The 18,246-nt window shown below is 45.7% G+C and overlaps 1 protein-coding gene across 2 annotated transcripts in view; it reads left to right on the forward strand.

The window, feature by feature from the left end:
- Positions 1-18,246, forward strand: part of LOC138511074 (coiled-coil domain-containing protein 158-like) — a 1,345,385-nt gene that overhangs the window by 1,116,511 nt on the left and 210,628 nt on the right. For both annotated transcript variants that reach the window (XM_069626574.1, XM_069626575.1), the window contains exon 7: positions 12,846-12,955. In XM_069626574.1, coding sequence (XP_069482675.1) covers positions 12,846-12,955 — 110 coding nt within the window. The remainder of the gene's footprint in view (positions 1-12,845; positions 12,956-18,246) is intronic.

The raw sequence follows: 18,246 nt of genomic DNA on the forward strand, positions 1-18,246 counted from the left end.
ACAATAGCGGATCTCTACCCGCTACGCCAGTCGAAAACACACATCTTCCAGTGGGGGGCAGCACTACCCCTAACATCCAAAGGTCAGTTCCCCTGCGACCTATCCCATAGAGGCCTCACCGTGCCGACAACAATACACATCATACAGAGACCCTCAGTTGGGCTATGCCTCCTCAGCTACAGGACAGTCAGAGCCTGGCGCTCATTGACCTCCAATACAAACCGATAGAAATAATAAAAGGCTACCCGTCGGACAGACAAGAAATGCAATCGTTAACTCATTGGCCCATCGACAAGGACACCCTCAAAATCCGCTTCCCCAAACTATTTGAAGGGGTAGGGATGCTCAAAGACTCTGTCATCAAATTACACATTGACCCTACGATAACACCGGTTCCACAACACCCTCGCAAAGTGGGATTCCACCTCCAAGCACAAGTAGCCAAAGAACTACAGCTACTACTCCAAAATTACATCATTTAGAAGGTTGATGTACCGACACCCTGGGTGTCACCACTCGTAATAGTCCCCAAAGACAACGGGCAGCTGCGCCTATGCATCTACATGCGCATCCCCAATGCAGCCATACAGAGAGAAAGGCATCCTGGACCCAGCCTAGAGGACATGCTCATCAGACTTAATCAAGCAACCCACTTCTCGAAACTAGACCTCAACCAAGGATACCATCAGCTTGTCATACATCCAGCCTCACAACCCATAACCACTTTCGCCACCCACGAAGGCCTATTCGGCTATAAACGCCTCAATTTCGGGATATCCTCGGCGGCAGAAATCTTTCAAGAGGCCATCAGAAGACCCATATCACCAGAAGTCAATGCCCTAAACTACAGCGATGACATTCTTGTCTTCGGAACGTCCCAAGAACAACATGACAAAGCACTCCTCACGATATGCAAGATCCTGCATGAGGCAGACCTAACACTCAATGGACCCAAGTGCGTGATCAATAAAACCAGCCTACGGTTCTTCGGACACATATTCTCCGACAGAGGCATCACGGCTGACCCAGAAAAGATCAGAACCATCACCAACCTCCATGCCCCCACATCCACTGCACAACTAAGATCATTCCTAGATATGGCGGGATATTGTGCCCGATACCTCCCGCACTATGCCACCACGACCGACCCACTGAGAGCACTGCTCAAAATGGATGCATCCTTCACATGCCAAGCAGCCTTCCAAACCATCAAAGAAAACCTGCCGAACCACCGCCAACTAGCCTACTTTTACCCAGAATGGGACACCATTATCAACATTGACGCCAGCCCAGTGGGCCTCGGGGCCCTCCTGGCCCAAATATACCCTGAGGACAACACCCGACATCCAGTGGTTGCGTATGCCAGCAGAGCACTGTTGCCCACGGAAATGAGCCTACTCACAGGCCGAACGGGAGAGCCTGGCAGCAGTATGGGCTTGTGAAAAGTTCCACCACATCGTGATTGGCAGAAAATTCACACTGGTCACCGACCACCAAATGTTACTATCCCTCTTCGGAAACCCTAAAACGAAGATGCCCCCCCCCCCGCATTGAAAGGTGGGGCATAAGACTCCAGGAGTATGACTACGCCATCATACACAAACCGGGGGGTGATGCCAATCCAGCCGACTATCTATCAAGACACCCGATGACCAACAGCGACAACTCATTTGGCTGTGAAGCAGAGGAGTACATCGCGTACTTATCCACCAACGCCATGCCTTCCACCATCTCCACAGAAGAATTTGCTGCCACAAGCAGAGCTGCCCCACCATTAAGGCAGCACTGGATCTCACCAGCAAAAACAAATAGAAACTCATTGGCGGAAAAGGAAACCGGGAGGGGGGAGCTGACAAAAAGGACCTAACACGCATAGCCAAAATACACTCGGAATTAGTAGCCACAGACCAAGGAATACTACCAAGAGGCACACGGTTAGTAGCCCTGAAAGACCTCCAGAAGACTTAAGTAGCAATAGCCCATGAAGGACACAGAGGAATCGAGAATATCAAGAAGATCCTAAGGAATCACGTATGGTTCCCCTACATGGACATAGTAGTAGAAGACATCCTGACCCACTGCGAACCCTGCCAGCAAGCAGCGAAGAAGACAAACCCTAGCCCAATGCAACTGACAACACTACCCGAATGACCATGGCAATGAGTCACAATAGACTTTTATGGCCCTTAGAAGAAGGAGGATACCTGCTTGTAACAATTGATGAGTACTCACGCTTCCCGTTCGTCAAACAAGCGCCATCAACGTCATTCTATGAAGTAGCACCAATCATAGATGAACTGTTCAGCAAATGGAGCATACCTGCCATCGTAAAAACAGACAATGGCCCCCCATTTCAAGGACACAAAGTCACAAAGCTATTAGGCCACCTTGGCTTTCACCACCAAAAGATCACACAGCTATGGCCCCAGGCCAACAGGATGGTATAACGATTTATGGCCACCGTCAAACTAACAAGACAAAAGGCACTTGTAGACCAAATGCCACACCCACAGGCCATCTGTCGCATGCTCAGAAGCTACATAAACACGCCACATGATGTGACAGGGCAGACACCGGCCGAACTGATGGTGAAATACAAACCCCTAACCCGCATACCCCAATGGGAAGACTAGACCCCAGAACAGGACGCAGCCATAAGGGAACGAGACGCCGAGAAGAAAAGACGTGCGAAAGAATGGGCGGACAAGAAGAGGAGAGCGAAAGAACAACAGCTCGACGTGGGACAGGTCATCCTATTACGGCAAAGACACCTTAGGAAAACGGATACACGGTACAGCCCAGAACCTCGAGTAATCACTGCCGTCAAAGGTCCCATGATAACTGCCGTAGGAGAACCTGGCGAGATAACCCGAAATACGTCTTTCTTCAAGAAACTATATCTGGAAGATCCAGAACCACCAGACGCCATGACAGAAGAGCCGGAACCCGAAGAGAACAGAAGCCCGCCGACCCAAACAACCGGCGAGACCCGAGAGTCCCCGGGCAGACCCCAGAGAATACTGTGAATGCCACTCATACTAATTGAGCAAATGTAGACCCTGGACTCTCATGTTAAGCACGGGGGAGATGTTGCTGGTGAACAAAGCAAAGCGGCCGCTTTAAGTAGGAGGGCACGCCAGGGCGGAAGGGAGCGGGAGGCGGGCGGAAGGGGAGGGACAAGGGAACGGGAATTCAGTTACGAGTTGGAAGAATAAAGAGAAGGTTGAACCGACCTCAGTGTCCGAGAGTTTGTGAATGCACGTAGCATGATGGTATGAGGCCTACCCTAGAGGCCAACATATAGGAACAGTAAAACAAAATAAAGTAAAGGAGCACTGCTCCCAACCGCTCCGTCCACTTCGAACACTGGCTGAACGCGTAATTGATGTGCAGAAAGGTCAAATGGGTAGGAATGAATAGTGAGTAGGCTTGAGGAGAAGATGCACAGAGTTTACTAAGTTTTGTTTATCAATAAGGCTCTGTCAATAGGCAGGCCCAACAATATCATAGTATTAATACAATTTTAGAAGCATTTTGGTTCAATTCAAAAAATCATTGTTAGCTTTTTAACGTGTGTCATCCCAGGTCAGGGGTCCTTACTTAAAACATTTGGTTGCATCTTTATTTTCATTCTGTGGTAAATTGCGGCCACATGAAAACTAAAGCACACATGTTTGTGAATACTGTGTATTTTTTTACATGGCTCAGTTATTTATCACCACCCGGTGTAACTGCATACCACGCTGTGTGGGTGCCAGTCCACCCTTTTCTCGCTCCACTTCGTCTCTCTATGTGCCTTCCCAATTTCACATCTCTATGGGGGCGTGATGCTCAGGGGAGGGCAGAGTAACGTGGGGAAGAATGTGGCTCTTAAAGGACATCATTGTAGTTCATTTAACCCCTTAACTGCTGAGGGTATTCCCTCCCAGTACTGAGCCCTTTTTTGGACATATTGCTGTCGGCATTCAATCCCTTGTACCTATTTTATTACATGTGATATCCTGGCCAAATGTGCACCCTTTCTTTCCACATGTAGGCTGTCATAACACCACCAAGGATTCATAGTTTACTGTAGGGGTGCATGAGAAAATAAATAAAAGTGACAAAATGTGGTGTATTTTCAGAAAATTCCAATACAATGATTTATAAAGAAGCCTGCGGTTTTATTCTTGTAAGAGCTAGGGACAAAAGGTTACAGTTCTGAATTTGCTGTTTTGTAAGAGGAAAGCGATGTGTCCCTTTTTTGTTTTAACAGGACATGCTTGCACGGAATGGAAGAGGAGGTTAGGAAAGCTCAATGGGAACAAAAAAAAAAAACATTTCTGAAAAGTAGAAAAAGTAGATAACATTCCAAGTTCAGCAAGGGTTCATTTGCGAAGGTCAGGAAACAACTATGTACCCATAATTCCAATAGTTTGGCAAAAACTGGGAAAAGTGGCAGAAAAAAAGTAGGTGCTGGGCATGTTTTCACTGATTAAGTAGAGGCTTCCATGATCAATCATCAAAAAAACCTTTTGGGTGAGCAAACTCTCGGGCTGGAAAAAAGCTGCCAGCTTTGCTGTTTTGCGGATGACGCAGTACTTCTTTCTTTAACACCCATAGATGTCTGCAAGCAGTTGGAGATTTTTGTTGCTTTTAGAAAAAGGAATGGCCTCTCCTTGAACATTAGCAAAACTGCCCACATCTGCTCTCCTGCATAAGTGGAATAACGCTCTTGCACCCACATGCACTTTATGCGATGATGCCGTTGAAGATCTTTGTCATTACTTATTACTCTGCCCTGGGACTAAGCCCCTGAGGAAACGCTTTTTGTAGCTGCTATTTTCAAATCATGGCTGCAGGGATACTGTCGAAGCCTTGGCTAAGTGCCTAGACCCAACAGGTGTTTTAGCTGTTTTTGCTACTAGCAATTATTTGAGCTGGGCATGGAGAGTTTACCTGAAAAACCTCAAGGAGCCAGCTCAGCCATTTTTACTAACTGTTGTTTAATGTAATGCTGTGAGGCTGTGTAATACTGTTCTCCCACTGTATTGTCGTTTTAATTGTCTTAGTGATCTATCATGATACATTTTTTGTATGATTGTATTTTGTTGGTGTGTTAAGAGTTATGATGTATTTATGTCGTGTTGCTTTTATGACTTTTGTTGTCGGAATAAAGCCTATGAATGAGAAAATCAATGCTCCACTGCATTGCCCCAACTATTCTAGTTAGGAAATCAGACATTTTTTGTAATGTTTCAAAAAACAAGCAATACCACAAGACAAAAACCAAGCCATGGTACTTAGTATTGTTATGCTGACAGCCTAAACTGACGCACTTAGCATTTTTCAAAATAACCAAAACCAATGTGGTGAAGAATGCAACGCATACATTTTGTGAAATAGCATAGGCTGATCGTTTGATGGATAGGGGACTTGCACAGGTCACAAAAGCATACAGTGCCTAAAGCAGCAACTAAATATACGGCACATTTGGGAAATAAAAGGGTTGTATTACAAACTGCAGTAGGAAATGTATGCAAAAACGTTATCAGAACCAAGAGAAAACAATAAATGTCCTACCTTGTCACATTCCCACAGGTGTCCCAATAAAAAAGGTACCTGTACTGACCTGGGTTTAAGGGAACAGGCTAAACCACTGGTACACCAAATGCCTTAGGAAGACAGGATTTAGCCTTGTGGACAACCCACACTTTTGGGGCTGGAGTATCGCAGTTACAGAGGAAAACAGGGAATCCCATGCATTTCTGAAAAGAAGACACCCGTGGGAATCCAAAGAGGTCTCACTTGCGTGAATAGCGCTATATTTTATTACCCAGAAAGCACAGCAAGGTCCAGAATGTAGGGGAAAAATATAATATTCAGACATTTGCTTCCAGGAAACCACCGAAATACAAGGCCACAACTTCCCATGTTCCCACATGTGTCCCAATGAATACTTTACCTCACATGCATTGGTGCACAGACCTGGGCGCAAAGTGAAAAGGTTAAACCACTGGTACACCAAAAGACCATAGAAGACAGAATGTTTAGTGGATTTGGCCTTCTGTACAACCAACTTATTTGGGCCTGGAGTGTTGCAGCCACCAAGGAAAACAAGGAAGCCCGTGCATTTCTGAAAAGAATACACCTGTGGGAATCAAAAGAGGTCTCACTTGCATGAGTTGTGCCCCAATCTATTACACAGAATGCCCAGGAAAGTCCAAAATGTAGGGAAAAATGCACAATGTTGTGACATTTGGGACAAGGAAAACACTGAAAACACTGAAAGACATAGGCACCAAGACACGTCCTACCTTCCCACATTCACACAGGCGTTCTGGTAAAAAATTGTACCTCACATGTGTGGGTGCACTAAACCTGGGTGCAAAGGGAAAGGCTAAATCACTGGTACAGCAAACACCCTGGGAAGACGAAATGTATGGTGGTTTTGGCTTTCTGGACATCCCACACATTTGGGTCTGGGATGTTGAAGCCATCAAGGAAAACAGGGAACCTCATGTCTGTCTGAATAGAAGACACCCATGGGATTCCAAAGAGGAGTCACTTGAGTGTGTCGCGCTACAATTTATTACCCAGAATGCCCAGCAAAGTTCAAAATGTGGAGGAAAAACACAGCTTTGAGACATTTGCGAATAGTAAACTACAGAAACATGTGTGCAACAACCCATGTCCTACCTTCCCACAGGTGTCCCGATCAAAACCGTACCGAATATGTTTGGGTGCACTGACCTGGGCGCAAAGTGAAAAGGCTAAACCACTGGTACACCAAACATTCTGGTAAGACAAAATCTACAGTGGTTTTGGCCTTCTGAACAAACCAGAGATTTGGGCCTGGTGTGTTTCAGTCACCAAGGAAAACAGGGAACTCAATGCATTTCTGAAAAGATGACACCCGTGGGAATTGAAAGAGTTCTTACTTGCGTGATTTGCGCTACAATTTATTAACCAGAATGCCCAGGAAAGTGCAAAATGTAGGGAAAAAACACAATTGTGAGACATTCGCTACCAGGAAATCAACGAAATACATGGGCAACACCACATGTCCTACTTTCCCATGTTTCCAAGTGTGCCCCTATCAAAATGGTGCCTCACATGTGTGCATGCACTGACCTGGGTGCAAAGGGAAAAGGCTAAACCAGTGGTACACCAAACACCCTGGGAATACGGAATGTATAGTGGTTTTGGCCTTCTGGACAACCCACAGATTTCGGCCTGGGGTATCGCAGCCATCAAGGAAAACAAGGAACCCCATGCATTTCTGAAAAGAAGTCACTGGTGGGAATCCAAAGAGGTCTCACTTGAGTGAGTCGCGCTAACAATTTATTACCAGATTGCCCTTCAAAATCCAGAATGTAGGGAATAAAACACAATGTTTACACATTTGTGACCAGTAAACCACCGAAACATGCAGCAACAATACATACCCTACTGTCCCAGGTTCCGACAGGTTTCCCTATGAAAATGGTATCTCATATTAGTGGGTGCGGGGCCCTGGCGCAATGGGAAAAGGCTAAACCACTGGTACACGAAACTCCCTGGGAAGAGCACATGTACAATGGATTTGGCGTTCTCGACAATCTGTAGATTTGGGTCTGCGGTGTAGCAGCCACCAAGGAAAAAATACACCCATCGGAATGCAAAGAGGGATCACGTGTGTGAATCGCACTTAAATCTCATATCCAGAATGCACTGGAAAGTTGAAAATGTGAGAAAGAAAACACTATTTTCACACATTTCCCAATGGGAAATGACCGAAACGCTTGTAAAACACCACATATCCCACCTTCTCACGTTCACACAGATGTCCCGATGTAAACCGGACCTCATTTGCATGGGTGAGCTTACCTGTGTGGAAAATTAGAAGGGTAAACTATTGGTATGTCAACTGATATGAAAATGGAAGATTCATCAAGCTCCTAAGATTTGGGCCTGGGGTGCTATCGCCACCAAGGAAACCAGGGAACTCCCTACATTTCTGAAAGGAAGACACCGTGTGAATCCAAAGAGGCATCAATTGCATGAATCAGGCTAGTTTTTCCTACCCAGAATGCACTGCAAAGTTGTAAATGTGAGAAAGAAACACTATTTTCACACATTTCCCAATGGGAAATGATGAAACGCTTGTAAAACACCACATATCCCACCTTCTCATGTTCACACTGATGTCCCGACGAAAACCAGACCTCATTTGCATGGGTGCGCTTACCTAGGTGGAAAATAAAAAGGGTAAACCATTGGTATGTCAACTGACATGAAAAGGGAAGATTCATCCCGTCCCTCAGATTTGGGCCTGGGGTGCCACCGCCACCAAGGAAACCAAGCAACTCTCTATATTTCTGAAAGGTGGGAATCCAAAGAGTCATCACTTGCATGAATCGGCTAGTTTTTCTTACCCAGAATGCACTGCAGATTTGTAAATGTGACAAACGACCCTCCCTGGAGGGAAAAGCTGTAACTAAGTTTGGCCAGAGCTCTAGATTAGCCGGGGGTGCTGCCTTCGGCAGTGGGCGTCTGCCTCGCACGTGGGTCAACTGCCCCCAGTACAACAGTGGTCATGTGGAGCCTGGCCAGAGCTCTAGGACGGCCGGGGGTGCCTGTCTCACATATGGGTGGAGCATCACCAAGCCCAGCGGCTGTTCCGTGGAGTCCTGGCTGGGTATCTGGCCATGCCTTGTGGGCAAAATTCTAATGCAAACTGGCCAGAGCTCCAGGACAGCTGGAGGTGCTGCCCCCAGTCTTGGGTGCCTGTTTCCCATGTGGGCCGACCAACCTGCTTCCCAGAAATGGTCATGGAGAGGCCTGGCGTGTGCACTGTCCCTCCTCGGAGGGAAAAGATGAAACGCAGCATGACCAGAGCTCCAGGACGGCCGGGGGTGCTGCTGCCAGCCTTCGGCGCCTGTCTCCCATGTGGATTGACTGTCCCTAAGCCCAGCAGCAGCCCCTGGGAGCCCCAGTGAGGTCCCCATCCCTCCCCAGAGGTTAAAAGCTGTAATGCAGCCCAGAGTACTAGGATGGCAGGGGGTGCTTACCCCAGCCTCGGGCATCTGAATTGCACGTCAGTCGACACCCCCCCAGCCCAGCAGCAGTTATGGGCTGCGCTGGGAGGGTCCCCGTCCCTCCCAGAGGGTAAAGCTATAACACAGCGTGACCAATACTCCAGCACAGCCGGGGGTGCTGCCGCCATCCTTGGGCATCTGTCTCCCATGCGGGTCGATCATCACCAAACCCAGCAGGGTTCCCAGGGAGCACCAACAGGGTCTGCATCCGTCCCCAGAGGGAAAAGCTGTAACACAGTCTGGCCAGAGGTCTAGGATGGATGTGGGTGCTGCCCCCGGCCTTGGGTGTCTGCTTCTCATGTTGGTCGACTGCCCCCACATCCCCTGTTCAACAGCGGACATTGGGAGACCCGTCAGGGCCCCCACCAAACCCCAGAGGGAAAAGCTCTAACGTGACCTGGCCAGAGCTCCAGGACGGCTGGTGGTGCTGCCCCTGGCCTTGGGCACCTGTCTTCCATGTGGGTCAACCACCTGTTATGGGAGTTTTCCTAAAGTTCTACTAGCCATAAGACTTTAGTATTCTATGCCAGTGGATGTAGATCTCCAACTCTTGGTATCGGTCTGTACTAACTCAGGACCTTGGTAGAGTGGCAGAGCAGTCAGGCTTATCTTAAGAGGAGGATGTGAGCTATAGGTAAGTGTACAGAACTTATTTAGACATGCACATCAAAGAAGCACTTACACTTATCATTTATATAAAATATATATTTATATATGTATTATATTTACACCAGAATCACTTTAGATGTTTATACTAGAACATTTTGGAATACTTGAGAATACACTCCAAAGGGCACTTTCACTTTTGTGTTTGTTCACAGTTACATTTGTAGCAACGTGAGAAAGGGAGAAGACAAGGCTATCATATTTTTGGTTATTACGCATTACGCACACCTGCGGTTCTCAACAGTTTTTACTGTAATGCATTTACTCTGCAAACACATATAGTAAAGTCACTTAAAGGAAGGAAAATGGTTAGTTAGTATATCATAAGCCTAGTTAAAGGTAGTTCGGAGAGGGTTCAAAGTCTTGACAAGTAGAATAATACAAAGAGTTCCTGTGGATTTCTTCCTGGTTCTAATGTTCTTGAAGCAGCAAGTTAACAACTAACAAGGGAGACCTTATAAAGGACTCGAAGAATGGATGCAAGCAGCAGCTTGAGTCAGAGTTAGAGGAGGTCGCCCTGGACACCTCTACGTGCACTCCAATGCTCTGGAGCGACTTGTTGGAATCAGGTAAGCAATACCTTTTTCCCCACAGTACCTTAGGTTCAAAGAAAATGTTTGTGCTGGATGCTCTGTGATGTTTCAGCCTGACCTGACCTCCGGATTCCTTGGTTTGATGACTGAAGGCAGGACAATGGAGTGGATCTCTCAGCAGCAATCTCTAGGGACGACCTGGAGCATGACTTTCAGCAACTTCTTGGTTCACTCTGCAGTTTTGGCACCTTTTCTGCAACACCAACCAAGGACATGGACTGACCGGTCAGTCTTCTTCGCTTCCTGCAGTCCTGATGAGGGGGTCTGGGCAAGTTGGATCGGATCTCTGGAGCGTGCTTACGGGTTCAGCAAAAAATGTAGACGGATTAGGCCTTTCCACGTTAATGCACTGGAGAATGGGCAGCAGGTCTCCTGGTATTGGGGTTCCGCAGCTCTGGTTGTTCCTACTAGCCAAAGGGAAGGAGTCGTCCTCTTCGGAGCTCCTCTGTCACATAGAAAATGGGGTTAGGACAGCAGTGGTCGCTTCACAGTGTTGCAAGGGGTCTGCAGGCGTATCTGGTCATCTTGTTCTTTAGTTACTTCAGCTTCCAGTGGTATAAATGCTTTTCCCTCCAGAAGCCTCACCTTTTATACATTTCCAGCACTCACTCCTCTGCAATCTCTCTCAGCATTTTAAAGAAATGGGCGTTTGGCTGTCCAATCAGGACAGCCATATCCTCTGTGGGAGCTGGTTCTATTCAGGCACTCTGGCAGACAAAGGATAGGGGGGTGGAAAACTCCTCTCCCACTTCCTGCCTGCCCAGACACTCTGGGGCCTAGGCGGAGACACCCAGGGGCTCCCACCAAAGGCAAAACACACACAAAGGCCTCCCCCGCCCAGAACAGTAGAAGGGTTGACAAAGAACAACCACGCTAGTAATGGCAAAAGAAGAAGGGAGGCCCCAAGTTGGTACTTGGGTGGCACTATTGTGCACTAGCGAGGCTAAGAACATAGCATGTGGTATAAAAAATGCACAATAGTTGGTAGAACGCGTCCACTGCCAACAGCCAGAACTAGGTGATCGTCTATGTCACTAAAATGTCACTGGTACAGAGAGAAGGGGGATACTAGGTATCCCTTTGGCACTCCACAGAAGGTGCTGTGTGCCAGTCTCTCAGACTATAAGGTTTTTGGAGAGATACTAAATATCTCTCTATCCTTAAGAACTGTAGTTACTTGAGGATATTAAAAAAGAATCTCAAAGGAGGATCCTAAGGGTCCCCAGCAACATTGCCCATAAGGAGCTGTGTGCTGCAATAGTAAAATACAGATGCCTTTGAGAGTTGTGGACTCCACAGTACAGGTAGAATACAAGTACAGAGTTCCAAAAGACCTAGCCCAAAAGAATCAATAAGTGGAAAAAGGCTCCACTCATTCATGATTTAAAGGAAAAGGTCCAGATTTCCTGCAAAATGTGCTTGGGGTCTCACTAGGAGACCCCATTAACACTGGTACAAAACAATTCAAGGCAGGTGGACAGTGGGGATGCTGATGTCCTGATTTCATAGATCAGCAACATTTCTGCTGTCCACAACTGAGGTCTGTGTTGTCTTCACTGCTTGTCATTTGAAGAAATCCGCTGCTGAGGCTGATGTAATTTCTGTACAGTAGACACCATTTGGTTGCAATTCCCCAATTGAGTAGGTCGGTCCAGAGCAGAATTTTGCAATGAGAGTTTGTGGGCTTCACCTCTATTATTTTATCTGTACATGAATTCCTTGCACACCAGGTCTGGTATGGCATATGTTCTAACATGTACTGCAATAAGGCACAGATCTTCCTGTAGCCAGGAGGATATGTGACTCTCTCAGAGGAGGAGGTCCACCTGGTTAGGATAGCCAAATGGAGGTACTTTTTGGCCACTCTTCAAAATACACCGATTCCCCCCCCCCCCTTGATACTTAACTCTTTTTATTACCAGCATGGATGCTTTCTATGTTACCCATTCAGAGCGTACTACATTTCCTGCGCTCCATTTTCATGGTTATCTTCTGTGTCATTCACACAAGGTTTTTCTCATACAAAAGACAAACCTATTGGCTTTGTTTGTGAATAGAGTTTAGGCTGGAAAAGAGCAGGTTCTGTAGAAGAGTCATCAAAAAGACAGATTAATTATAAAGATCTGAGAAAGTCCAAGCTGACAGTTCAAAAGAACCACTCAAGCCCAGAAGCGAATATTAAAATGCTTAAAAGATTACTAGAACTAGCACAACAATGTTACAACATTTATTACACAGAGGAAATCTTCAACATATTTTAAACGTATTTAAACCTCATCCCACTCAGAGAGTTTGGAAAAACAAAATAGATAAGGGCCATTCAACAGAACACCTGGGAATCTATAATCACAGGTAAGTTACTTATTCTGCTAATAAAGAAAAGAAAGTTCAACATAGTAGCTAGCAGCATACTTTTTTAGGAGGGTTGGCCAGGCTCATTATATATTCAAAGGTGAAAATGAACCTTGATGAGGGCATTAGAAACAAGTTTCTCAGTTCATATTTTGGTGTTGTCCATATTTCACAGCCCTAGCAATTGTAAAACTACAAGGAGAAGCCACAAAGAGACAACAAAAGATTAATGAGTTGAATACACAAGCTCGGCAAATGGAAACCAGCATAGCAGCAGCAACAGAGGTAACAAATTTAAAATGTGTGTAACCCACTAGTTTCATATATGTTGAAGGAAAATAACAAGGTGAGCTATCACATTAAGTAACAATTATCAACTTAAAAAATGAATGAAGTGGAAGTAGAGTAGAAATTAAATAACAATGTTTGACTATTAAAATCTTTAACATTGTATTGCTTCCAAAGCAAGGGTCTGCCATGCTGGGACAGTGCAAGGTTTTATACTCGCCAAGGCAAAATACATATGTTTTAGGATTATGTTATGTTATTTTAACTTGTCTGATACTGCACGCTGTTTGGCTGGCAGATTGATTCTGCACACTGGCTCGTTGTACCTGTAAGGGCAGTGGAGTAACTTTGCTGAAAATGTTGGGGGGGCAGGGGTGTGTGGTGGAGGGAGGGCGAATGGTGGCTCTTAGGGATAGTTTCGGGCAAATTGTTCGACAACATTTGGTCGAATGGTAGATTTGACTGAATTCAGTCACCACCATTAGTTCAAAGCCGAAGATACTGAACATGAAGAGCTAGGGATGCAGGGGTGTCCCCTGGTCCACATGTTTGGTATTTTTGGCATCAGCGGTTGCAGGGGTGTCCCCTGCTTCCTCCGCATTGGTGGCAGGGGACCCAACAAAAAAAAAGAAGAAAAAGGGACCCTGCAGCGTCAGGTCTGACCCACATTAGGTGGATGGATTTGACACTGCAGGGTACAGGAGAGGCAGCGGATGGAGAAAAGGTAAGTAGGGGTGTTTATAGGTGTACTGGCGGTTTGGGGAGACATGGGTTTGGTTTTTTGTACCGAGGTAAAAACGTATTCGCAGCGAAAATGACTACGGTCAATTCCGCAGAGATTTTGTGCCTCGGTCAAACAACCTAAATCCCTGAGAGATAACACTTTACTACTACACCACAAGAGTCCATTGCTGATGCTCTGTTATTACTTTCATAATAAGACTGGTGGAATATCTTTAAAATTCAATTGGGCGCCCACACATCTTCAGCAAGCCTGCCATGAGCCCAGTCACACAACATAACCTTCACAAACTACATTCCAATAGAACATACAAACAATGCATTATTTATCATTCATTCAGACACAAAGTCAACACACATATGCTTGCATACACTCTCACTCACACACAAATGCACCCAGCACCTCCATTGACATATCCTGTGTGCACACAACATTTATATGTACATATACAATAACACATGGAAACAGTGGCGCAACATCCATTGAGCAGACCAGACTTTATCACCCCTGATCTCTGAAATTGTAGGTTAAGTTGACTTGACCTAGCTGAACTATAAAGCCATGGCCGAAAGGAACAGATTCACTGGAATGTCAGCAATTCCCTTGATTGTTCCTTTCATTCAAAGGCAAGCCATCGGTTAATGCAGTGCAGTGGGTGACCAAGTATCAATTTGTATCAATTTTTAAATGCCATATATCTCCAAACTTGGGTTCTGCACAGCACCTTATATGTGTATGTGCTGATAGATTTTTTTCTACAAGATTCGGACAGATTAAAATTAAGGTATGTTTTCCAGTGTTCAAATGGCTCCAAGCAGTGGAGTACCGCGCGGGAGAAGCGTGGGAGAAGCAGGGGGGGGGGGCAAGTCAGATCAGGATATTTGTCATTGGGAAACCTCTCCCGTTCGGCACCTCAAAGAGGGTGCCCAACGGCATATGTGTCTCGCTGACAGGACAATGTGTGCTGAGCAATTCCTGCTCAGCATGCTCATTGTTCTGGCAGCAGTACACCTTAACCGTTCCGAATGGTAAAGGTGTCCCGCTGCCAGGACAATGTCCCCAAGGAGCTCCGGGCAGCAGAGGGTCCTCACGTTGCTCTTTATCAACAGAGTATTACAATGTGAGCCATTAGGAACTGATGGGAGGGAGGGGGGTACTATTAGCAGGGACCTTTGTCCCTTTAGATGTGTGAATGGGAGGGAGTGATCAGAAATGAGAAGGGAGTATAATGCTGCATGCTTTATGAAATAATGACTATGGCCTTAAAACCCAAGGGGGATTTGTTAGGTTCCCATTAATCTACATGATGTTAATTTGACTTTGCATGCAGAATGGGGGGAATAAAGCTAAAGCCATAATCTCATTACTCAACATATTTCTATGACAATGTATATAGTGTATGGTTAGTTTACTATGAAAGGCTAGTTTATTATGTAATGTGGTTTGCTTCAAAGGCATTGCTATAAATAATTATGCAAGCACATGAAATGTAAAGAAAAACCTTAATAAATATCTATATCAACTAAACCTGGAAAGATGTGTGCGCTTAAATTGTCCACATCCCAGTTTCACCATTTAACCAAGTATGTTATCCTGAGCAAATCATTTAATCACATTGTGCCTTATATGCAGACCTGCAAGTGACTCTGATTCAATTCAAAGCTTATGTTAATGTATAATGGTATTATAATGGAAAAGCCTAATGACTATAGAGTTCTCCACATATAACAATAGTGCAATTTAGGTATTTTGCACCACAAAGTTATTTGTCGCTTGGCTTATTTATGGCAAGTTATTCTAAAGTCACTTCCATGGTGCTTCCAAGTAGCAAAGACCGATGACGCGCCTTGCAATGTCCTTTTCTGTGAAGTCACTTCTCTTGGTGCAATCCATATAATAATTAGGAAGTGTGCATGTATTTTGCCTCAGAGGACTTGGACAGAGCTCTAATAGATGGTTTTCCTGCATCTGGAATGAACCTGCAGTTTTATTTTTGTTGTTGTGTTTTAAAATGCCATCTTCCACTAATGTTACCAAAAAAGTAGATTGGGGCAGGGCTGGGCGGTTTGGGGGTGCAAATGAGACCATGTGGAATTACACATACTGTATAATTTGCTCACACCCCACCCCTCACCCCCCACACTTTTTGGTGTCCTGTAACCTGAACCATGACAACCATTTACTAATTTGAACCAAACCATCCTGAAAAGGTGTCTGCAAAACTCAAAATACTTTTTGCCAGTTTGGTGAAGATTATATTTGGCGGCAGAGGGAAAAGTTATACAGGGCTCCTAAAAGTGTGCATTTAACACAAAATCCCATACGGTTCCTTCTGCGCACTTATAGCTAAAACCGCTTAACAAAAGTTCATCATGTTTTGAAGGATTAGAGTACGACAGTTTTGGGTCACAGGTTTTCTCGGCTTGACTCTTTCCACTCTACTTAGGGAGGGCGCGCCTTCTGCCAACTTCATTTTGAAATTAGAATGGTGGTGCTTTAGTAGCATCTGAAAAGTGGCAAGACTAATTTTAGAGGCTTTGCAGAGCTATAGCTTGCCACAGAGAATGCACCATTTGTTATTGATAGCGTGTCTTCATACCTGGGGCCTTAATGTGTACTGTGAGCTCTGCTCACATTGTCCAAATGTGACACGTGCCCTCACTAGGGTCAGCCCGCAGCCCAGACCCCCAACAAACATACACAAACACAATTAAAAATTTTATTTAAAAAAGTACTTCTGCTCTGCTTTCAAATGCCGCCTGGGCCACATCTCATGTTGCACCGACCTAACATCTTCGCACTCACGCACCTCCAGACAGAAACCAGCAAGCTGAATGAGCTACCTAGTTTCTGTCTGTGTGTCACACAAACACAAAACTGGAAAGTGATTCTTTGCGCCGCGACCCCTGAAAGTGCTGCTGCTAGTGTGGCAGCACAGGCGCCACGCCCTGCAACACCCAGTACAGCACCCTGGCTGCGGACTTCGAGTCAGGCCGAGGGACTGAGCCACGCAGAGCATCCCAGCCTTGAATGTGTTGCGGCGTGGCTGCCAGGCATCTCAGCATTGTGTAAGGAGACAGAGCAAGCCTTGCTGGTCACCCCTGCCATGCCTGTGCTGTCCAGTTACATAATTGATGATTGTGGCCCCCCTGCCCTCCCTCCAAAAGATAGGGGGGACAAAAAGGCATGCCACAGAAGTTGGGGGGGACAAAACACCCTGTCCCCCTCTGTAATTACTCCCATCTGTAAGGGAAAGGTCCAGTGTCTGCGTTGTTTGTTGTATGCAAGTGTTTGGTATGTTGTGTGAGTGTTTTGTGTGTGTCATGTGTAGTTTGGCTGGTAGTTAAGGCCATGCACACTGGCTTGTTCTATCCTTAAGGGTAAGGACCAGTGTCTGGGTTGTTTTTTGTATGCATGTGTTTGTTATGTTGGGTGTGTGTTTTCTGTGCTTCTTGTGTAATTTGGCTGGTAGTTATGATTGTGCACACTGGCTTGTTGTATCTGTAAGGGAAAGGTCCAGTGTCTGGGTTGTTTTTTGTTTGCATGTGTTTGTTATGTTGGGTGTGTGTTTTTTGTGTTTCTTGTGTAATTTGGCTGGTAGTTATGATTGTGTGCACTGGTTTGTTGTATCCGTAAGGGTAAGGTCCAGTGCCCAGATTTTTTGTTGTATGCGAGTGTTAGTTATTTTGGGTGTGTGCTTGTGTTTATAGTAGTTGTGAGGTATGTTGGAGGGGAGCAGGAGCAGGAGCAGCGTGGTTAGTGCATTGGCTACTCTTAAAGTTCTTCCACGCATGTCCTCAGAGCTCATTCAGCTGAATACAATGGTACCCTCCAATTCATCTAAGTGCATTACACTGGCCATCTCCGCAACCCCTTCAAGCTCAACACACTGGCTACTCCCACAAATTCCTCTAAGTTGTTATCTTATGTTAAATTGTCTTGCATGATGTACCATTACCATTAGCATGGTCTCCAGGCGCGCCTGTGGTTCTGTGAGAGAAAAGGGTTGGGTAGGTTATTGGGGGGAGTGGGAGTGGGGCAGAAACTGTGCTTCTCAGTTGGTGCTTGCGTAACCAGGAGGAACTGGCGTCTAGTGAGTGTCAGGTCTCTAGGTGTGTTTGGGTTGTGTACACTCTGGCTATTGTGTCTGGATGGGTAGCATCCATTGATTGGATTTTTGTTTGTGGCAGTTATTTTGTGAGTCATGGGTGGGTTGTGTGTTTCTGTGGAGACTAGGCTGATCCACAGGATCAAGTGAGGTAGGTGTGGGTATGCTAGTGTCGGAAGTGGGAGGTTAGTAGTTGGTGGTTTTCATTTCAGTCCCTGTTGTTTCGTTTGGGGTGTCCACTTGTGATGGTCATTGGGAGTTGAACAGCCAAGTATTTTTCAGTCATTTTGTGAATGTGAGATGGCCTTCCATTGTCCTAATTTCCTTTGGCATTGTGTTCCATAGATTGGAAATTAGGCGTGAGAATGCTGTTCCTCCGAATTTACTTTTTTGTATTGTTTCCTTTCGATTTGAAGATCATCGCTAGATCGTAGGTCT

This window comes from Ambystoma mexicanum, chromosome 6p (genome assembly GCF_040938575.1).
Source record: "Ambystoma mexicanum isolate Mex_15411 chromosome 6p, UKY_AmexF1_1, whole genome shotgun sequence".
In the NCBI taxonomy this organism is placed as follows: Eukaryota; Metazoa; Chordata; class Amphibia; order Caudata; family Ambystomatidae; genus Ambystoma; species Ambystoma mexicanum.